Genomic DNA, 7992 nt, shown 5'->3' with positions numbered 1-7992 from the left:
GGGATGCCTCTGCCAGAAAGGGTCTCTGTTGGAATCCCTGGGTGCGGCCCCCCTCTGCTGGCTTCCCCCCCATCAGAGTGGCCCTGGCACTGGCTGTGAGCCTGGGGGATCTGCAGTTCAGACCCCTCTGGACCCGGCTGGCTGGAGGGTGAGGACACGTGTGGGCTGGAGCAGCCCGCGATCCTGGCGCCACCATCACGGGACACTGCCTTCTAACACAACTGTTTATTCAGAACTCATGGTGAAGGTCAGGCCAGCTCCGCCCCCACTTCCAGGCCTCCTTCCTGGGGTTGGGGGGCGCACGGATGACTGGCCATCATACTGTGAGCCTGTCCTGGGGCACAGGCTTCCAGGAAGCTCCAGACTGTGAGGAAGAAGGCCTCCAGCTCTCGAACCCGCGCCTCCTGCCGCCCCAGGTGCTCAGCATGTTCTTGTAACGCCTCCACCTCCTCCTCCAGGTGGGAGAACCTGTCCTTGAGCAGCCTGAGCTCAGCCAACGAGTCCTCTGTACGTGGGGCTTGAGGCCTGGGGGCCTGGGGCTCTACCGGGACAAGGCCACGAGTGCCCTGCTTGGCATCAGCTATTCCACTTGACAGCTCTTCCAGCTTCTCCTGTTCGAAAGCAGGGCATCCCTCTTGCCCTCTGGAGAGAATTCTCCAGAAGATCAAGACACCCCAGCTGACACAGCACCAGAAGAGCCAGCTAAACCTGGTCCCAGGCCACAGGTCTCCAGGCCCGCGGCCCAGCAGCACCTCAGCACTGAGGCCCGCCAGGGGACCCACACCCTGCACGGCTCCAAGCGCAGGCCACGAAGCGCTGGCGTTTGCAAGCCTGTCTCCCAGCGGCAGAGCCGCCACCAGCGCCTGCACAGACAGCCGCCTACCCGGCCCCAGGGGTGGAAGGCCAAGGCCCGCTTGGGCCAGTGGTCTCGGGGTGCTCCCGCCTGGGTGAGGGTGCCTTGCTTCTTTGGAGCCAGGTGGCTCTTCCGTCCCCATTTCCCAGTCTCCCGCCGGTCTCACGGAGTGATTGGACTGCTCCTGGTGGTAAGGGGCTGCCGGAGCCGGCCCTTCCCTTTCTGGGGGCGTCCCCGGGGCCACAGGGAGCTGGTGGGGGCCGAGGTTGCCTGGCGGCTTCCAGAGGGTTCCGAGGCCTCCGTTCTCACACTCTGCAGGCTCTGGGCGCTGCTTCTGGGAGGAGCGCTCAGAGGTGGGGCGCACAGTGACAGGGATAAGGTATTTCTCTTCCACCAGGTAGCAGCCCCTTCCAGCCAGCTCCCTTGGGCCCAACAGAGGCGCCGAAGGCCACAGGCAGACAAGGACTCGGGGGACATTAAGGGAAAGCTCTGGGCTGGGTTTCCAGCGTGCATGTGGGTGGTGTCCCAAATGAGGGGGCTTGGGGACTGGCCGCTGCCCTTGAGGGGATGAAGGGTCAGTGTTGGAAGGCCTGGAGGGAGGGTCTGCAGGGCTGTGGAGATGCAGGTGGGCCTCTTTGCGAGCGGGAGGTTTCCCTTGGCTGAGTGGGGAACCCATCTTGGGAACAAAGGGGCTGGAGAATGCGGGTGGGCGAGCACACGTGGCATTCTCAGGGCAGGCCAGGGGCAGCCCCCCACCAAAGGCACAGTCAGGTGCAGAGAGGTTGGAAGGAGGCCATGCAGGCAGACAGAGTTTCGGGGGGCTCTTACTGTGAGGGGACTGTTGCTCTCTGCTGACCAGGGAGTGCTCGGCGCAGACCCCAGCTTCATGGCCCACGAGATGAGGGTCTATGGGCTTCTGTCTGCTCCTCCTGGACGGCCCTGGGCTGAGAGAGGCCTCAACTGCAGGCAGCTTGGTGGGTGGTGGGCAGGGGTCCGCAGGGGCACTCTCAGCTGGATATGAAGGTGGCCCCTTGTCCTGGGGGGAGACTAGGCCAGAGGCCTTGGACTTTGGTTCCCCAAATTGCCGGGCACCCAAGGGCCTGTTGGTACTGGTGGGTGGCAGTCTCCTACTCAGCGGGGCATCCAAGGTGGGGACCCTGGATGGAGAACATGCAACTGCCCAGATGTTGCAGAATGGCTGACCGTGGGATGGGGCTTGTCCGGCCACGGGAGGACACTCAAGCACAGTGAGATGAGGTGTAGGGCCCCCAGGCTCAGCGGGGGCCAGGGGAATCCCAGTGTGCATTAGTGGTTGACCTTTGCCCGGCTTGGAGTCCAAGCGGACCTTGGTTTTAAGGTTCCTGGGTGGGTCACGACACAAGCGCCTATGACCGCTAGTCTGTGGCTGCCCTCTGCTCTGCAAGAAGCCCACTGTGAGGTTTGCTGGCGGTGGGCAGCAGTCCCAGAAACTCTCCCTATGAGTCAGTGGCTGTCCTTGGTGGAGCAGGAAGTCCCAGGTGGAGACCCTGTGAAGGAGGAAACATAACAGGCTCTATTGAAAGCAGGACTCCATCTTGGGCCAGACTGTGGACTTTGAGCTATATGCCCAGTATCTATGGAAATGGCATACCAATGGAAAACCAGATCCCCCCCAGACGAAGGAGCCTCCGGAGTTGTACCTAGACTCTCCTCGCCCAAAAGAATATGCTAATTATCTCTAACAGAACAAAGTTGTAAATCCCATTATGCTTATCTGGGTATGACCACAGGCCTATTGATAAATGTCCACTGTTTAACTATCTAGGTTTATGACACATGAATCATGGGTTAACCTCGATGGTATCTCTCTTTACCTTTTCCAGACTAGTTTCAAGGAATCTGGGGAGGTGGCTTTGCACACGGACACTTAGTGTATCTACGTTTTCACAAAAACTGGTCGGGGTCCTTCGCTAAGAGGAGACTCTGCCTTGGGCCTGCCTGTGTGTAACTGCACTCCACCATCTGCACTGTCCTTCTGAGTGAGTTGTTTCCCGGAACGGGTGGCTACCACACCTGGACCTGTTGTACGGCGCTGCTGCAAAATCGACGAGCCTCAGAGTTGGGGTTGGAGGCTGCCCTCTGCTCAGCGCGGAGCTGGAGGCCAGGCGCGTTTCGGGGGCGCTCCGCTGGCGTGTGCGGAGCCGGTGTGCGACCCCGGAGGTCTCGGGGTCCCCTGTGCTCCGGTTCCTGGCGCCCGATCTCCCGCTGCGGGAGGGGAACACCAAGGCGAGGAGTCGGGCCAGCTCTGTCGGCGGGAGCGGGTGCGCTAGGCGCCGCGTGCGGATGCGCGGACTCGCAAGCCCGCAGAGAGGAGCGAAAGCTGCCGCGAACATGAACGTGGAGTGCACGGTATGGGTCAGGGGCCCGGGGCAGGAAGAATGGACGCTGGTCGCCAGAAGGGCGGCCGAAGAGGCGGCGAGGAAGAGAAGCAGCAGCAGCCGCCGCAGCACAACCGCCATCTCGCCTCTCCTCTCCTCTCCCTGGGAAACTGGGCGGTGCCCCGAGTTTATACTCGCCCCAGCGTCACCCCGCCTTCCTGTGACGTCACGCACGCCGCCGGCCAATCGCCAGGCGGCTTCCACCGCTACACGCCGCGGGCCAATTGTGGGGCGGTTCTCGCCGTCTCCCTCCAGATCTGGCCCCGCCCCACTCCCCGCGTTTTCCCTGAGGCCCTGGGGGGCGGGGCGGTGCATCTGAGAGCCGGTAGGTGGAGGGCGCTCCAGGGGTTGCCATGGTGACACTGAACCTGCCTGGATCCTGACGCTCCAACGGCTCCCTTTGGTGTCTCAGCTTCTGACAGCGTCTGATGGCGGATGGAGAGGCGGTCAGCGAAAGAGAGGTGGTGTGCAGGGGGATGGGCTGCAGGAGGTGTGGAGAAGGATAGAGGAGGTGAGGTGCTGGGAGGAGGCGCGGGGGCTCACACCAGAGGGTCCGGGGCAGCAGAGGAAACAAACGGGTGGCCCATCTGGTCGGGCGGGTGTGTGCGCCCTAGACGGATCCCAGCACTCCTGTGCAGGCGAGTCTGTGTGCCCCTGGCACAGCGAGGCCAAACGGTACCCAGTCCTCGGAATCTGGAGCAGATAAAGGTTTATTGCTGTACGATGCTAGGAGACGCGTGGCTCCCACCTTAAAAACCCCAAACTTCCCAAAGGTTTCAGCAAAGGCCTTTCCTGGGAAAAGTGAGAGAAGGCGTGTAAGTCGTTGCAAACTTCCTGGTGTCAGATCCTTTGTTCTTGAGGTCAGGTCATGGTCAGATAACAGTGTTCCTGTAAATCTCTACCAGATAAATGCCATCCTCTGTTATGACAAAAAAAGACAAGGTCTCAAGGCTCAGCTTTCACCCTCCAAGGTCCAGGCCCTGGCTAAGAGGAGGTGGTCCCTGCTAGGGCCGGTCAGCCTGCCCGGGACTCTTCATCCTGCACCCAGTCTGGGTCCTCCCACTAGCACCCAGGCTGGGCTGAGGAGGCAGATCTCAGCTGGTGCTGCCGTTGGAGCCAGGTCCCCAGACCCTGTCCAGCTGTCATCTCTGAGGGAGCCAGGCACCCAGGAACCAGCTGGACCTCAGGCCCTCTAAACAGCAGGGGGTCAGGTCCCTTGCACGGCCCACCAGGCAAACTGCTGCTGCCCTTCGGTCCCAGTATGGGGACTGGGGAGAGCTTCACTGCGGCCTCTCAGTCTAGGCCGGCCAGCAGGCAGCATTGGCGAGGGCTCTGGAGCCCAGCAGGACAGAGCCCCTAGCCTGTCCCCTACCCCCATCCACTGGCCTGAGGTCGGGTGAGCAGGAGGGCTCTGGGGTGAAGGCTGGGGTCTGCCTCTTACCTCCCTCCCTGCCTGAAGACCACCGCCCCCCTGACCATTGGCCTAGCAGGCCTTTAATCACCACCCCGGCTGTTTCTCAGCAGCGGCTGCCTGGTGACTGCCGCCTGGTAACAGTAGTTGTCCTGGCGCTGCACCCATGCCTGTCCCCACCACACGCTTGCCCTTTCGCTGTCACGCACTCATCCTTGGAGACGTCAGCCCCGCTTGCTGGCACAGCAACCCTCCTGTCTATATTTTCCACCGTACAGTCTGTTTTCTACTTCGGCTTCTGGTGCTTGAACTTCTTGCCTCCCATTGCAAACACTGCTGCTCTTTCCCCAGCAGCTGTTTCTTCTATGCCTAATGCAATAAATACTAATACATAAAATGTCAGCTTTCCTGGTCTCCTGATGAAATGGGCTCACAGAAAGTAGGCTCATCCCCAGGGGATGAATCTTGACTGGAGGAAAGCAGGCATGGCCCTCTCCTTCCTCTGCTGGAATTGGTGGGGGGGGGGCGGGGGGGTGCGGAGAACACGTGACCTAGTTCTGCCCAATAGAGCTGAGAGAAGGCCTGTTTAGGAGGCAGATGGTGTTTGGGAAAGTTTCATCTCTTTAAAGGAAGGCGGGTGGTGGAAATCAATCATCACCATTTTCCTTCAACCTGGTAGGGAGAACGTGATGGCAGGAGATGTAGCAGCCAAAGTGAGACCGTGAGGAAAGAGCTAAGGAGAATCCCAGAGGAGCTGGTGCAAAGATCCGCCCTTGCTGACCAAATAAACTAATCAACCCCAGAGCCTCTGGACTCTTGTTGGCAAGATCATCACTGCCTGCACTGAAGCCATGTTGGGCCAAAAGTTATGTTATGGGATCCATTTCATTCATTAATTCAGAATAATCTAAGTATCTTTTTAAATATTTCTTGTGCTGATTCCACTTTCTAGCCAGCAAAATCTGACTTGCACAGAGATGATGAGGGCCAGTGGAAAGGATGAAGGCGCAAGAAAGAGGTCCCGGAGTGGGCAGACTGTAGACACAGCCTGAGGACACGCAGACCCAGGGTGCCGCAAGGGCCCTGGGGTTCTCTCCAGTGGGCTCGGCCACCCGCTCGCGGGTGGGAGAGACGCTGGGGGTTGCTAGATGGGCTGAGACGGTGCTGATGTGGTGCACCCTGGGAGAGCGACTGGGAAGGGTCCTGGGTGGCCCCGGAGACCAGTCCAAAGGCGGAAGATGGGCAGCCTCAGGGCCGACCCTTCAGGGCGCAGCTGAGGTTCTCCTTGGTAATAAGCCCTTTCCAAGTCCGCCCTATGAACACTCCTGCTGGTATTTCAACCCAGTGCAGGCAGCACTCCTCTCTGCCCTCCCTGCACTGTGCCCTCCAAGCATGTCAGCCTGGTCCTCTGTAGACCCCACGTAGGGCCTAGCGGGGGTCAAATGACCACATCCTGCCCACCACTGCCAATCCGTGGCTGGGAAGAGGCAAGAGGTCATAGCCTCCATTTTCCATCGCCATTTCACCCCCTCCTGTCTCCTTCCTCCTGGCTCCATTCAAAAACTAAGATCATGGCATCCAGTCCCATCACTTCATGGCAAATAGATGGGAAAAAATGGAAACAGTGGCAGATTTTATTTTCTTGGGCTCCGAAATCACTATGGACAGTGACAGCAGTCATGAAATTAAAACATGCTCACTCCTTGGAAGAAAAGCTATGACAAACCTAGACAGCATATTAAAGAACAGAGACACCACTTTGCCGACAAAAGTCCATATCGTCAGAACTATGGTTTTTCCAGTAGTCGTGTACGGATGTGATAGTTGGACCATAAAGAAGGTTGAGTGCCAAAGAACTGATCCTTTTGAACTGTGGTGTTGGAGAAGACTGTAAGAGTCCCTTGGACTGAGAGCAGATCAAGCCAGTCAATCCTAAAGGAAATCAGTCCTGAATATTCATTGGAAGGATTGATGCTGAAGCTCCAATACTTTGGCTAGAAGAGCCAGCTCACTGGAAAAGACCCTGATGCTGGGAAAGATTGAAGACAGAAGAAGGGGACGACAGAGGGTGGCTGGATGGCATCACCGACTTGATGGACATGAGTTTGAACAAGCTCCGGGAGCTGGTGATGGACAGGGAAGCCAGGAAGCCTGGCATGCTGCAGTCCATGGGGTCACACAGTCCGACATGACTGAACAACAGCAACGCCCCACCTGTGGGGACGAATTTGTGGGGATGAATTTCCCACCAACCTACTTTAACCTTCCAGCTGCCCAAAAGAAAATCTTGTCAAACACCCATCTTCTCTCAGCCCTCTTTATCCTCCCAGCAGCCCTCAAAGAGGGGATGTCCCAGGCAGCCCGGTCCTCCGCACTCACACTGCAGGGGGCACGGGTTTCATCTCTGGTCAGGGAACTGAGGTCCCTGAACTCCCAGCTGCCCACAAGGAAGGTGCTAGTACGGCCTCCACTGCCGTGAGCAGAGAAGCAGGCTGAGACCATGAGCCCCGGCCACACCTGCTGCTGAGCGGAGGCCTCAGAGCCAAATGGGCACGCAGCCCCGGGGCCCATGTTCCACTCCTGACAACAGCATTTTCCACAGGACTCAGGAACGTGGACACGGATATGTCAGAAACGCCGGATAACCATCTGGAAAGGAAACCGGAAGTTTATCTGAGCAGAACCTAGGAGCTGAGAACAGGAGCAGAGATTGGAGGTGACAGCATGAAAGGCCTCCTGACCAGCACGTCTGGTCGCCTTGGTTCCTCGGGTGCTCAGCGCCGCGCGGAAGGCTCAGATCTCATCTCACTGAACAATCTAAGCTTGAAATGGGGAAGTGAGGGTCTAAGGAGCCGGGGAAGCTTTGTCGACCCTCCCAGCAATGGTTTCCGGGGGGAGACAGCAGCTCCCCTGAGCCTGTGGAGTCGCTTCTGCGCCTGACGGGATGGGGGCGGGGGAAACCAGGGTCTCCCCATGTTCACTCCCGAGTCATGGCCACAGCCATCCCCAGGGACCACCACCCCACACTTCCTGTTGGAGGAGGAGAAGCAATTTCTGCTCGGTGAGAAAGCTTCCCCGCCCCTTACCCTCCCAGCAGACCAACCGCCATGGCGCCCAGAGGTGCTGGAGGCCTCTTCCACCCTCCTCCCTTTTGGGCAAAGCCTGACCCGTCGTCCACCAGCTCCAGAAGCTGGCCCCCTGGTCAGAGGCCCTGTGTCCTCAGTCTGCCTGGGCCCCTCGGGATAGACTGTAGTGGAAACGGGAGGCCACTTTCTGGGAAGGGCCAACTCCGAGGAAGGCCGGGAAGGCAA

The 7992-nt window shown here is 59.0% G+C and overlaps 1 protein-coding gene across 1 annotated transcript; it reads right to left on the bottom strand.

Moving 5' to 3' along the window:
* Positions 1–248: 248 nt before the first annotated feature.
* On the bottom strand, positions 249–7790 carry LOC136153060 (uncharacterized). Its single transcript, XM_065914703.1, has 4 exons — positions 7768–7790; positions 5746–5860; positions 2906–3564; positions 249–2379 (listed from the first exon to the last, which is right to left on the bottom strand). Exons 1-4 carry the CDS (start codon positions 7788–7790, stop codon positions 249–251), a joined length of 2928 nt encoding a protein of 975 aa, XP_065770775.1.
* Positions 7791–7992: the final 202 nt, after the last annotated feature.

Source organism: Muntiacus reevesi, chromosome 22 (assembly GCF_963930625.1).
Source record: "Muntiacus reevesi chromosome 22, mMunRee1.1, whole genome shotgun sequence".
Lineage (NCBI taxonomy): Eukaryota > Metazoa > Chordata > Mammalia > Artiodactyla > Cervidae > Muntiacus > Muntiacus reevesi.
Note: the sequence above shows the minus strand (reverse complement) of the source record. Positions and strands in the feature narration are given on the sequence as shown.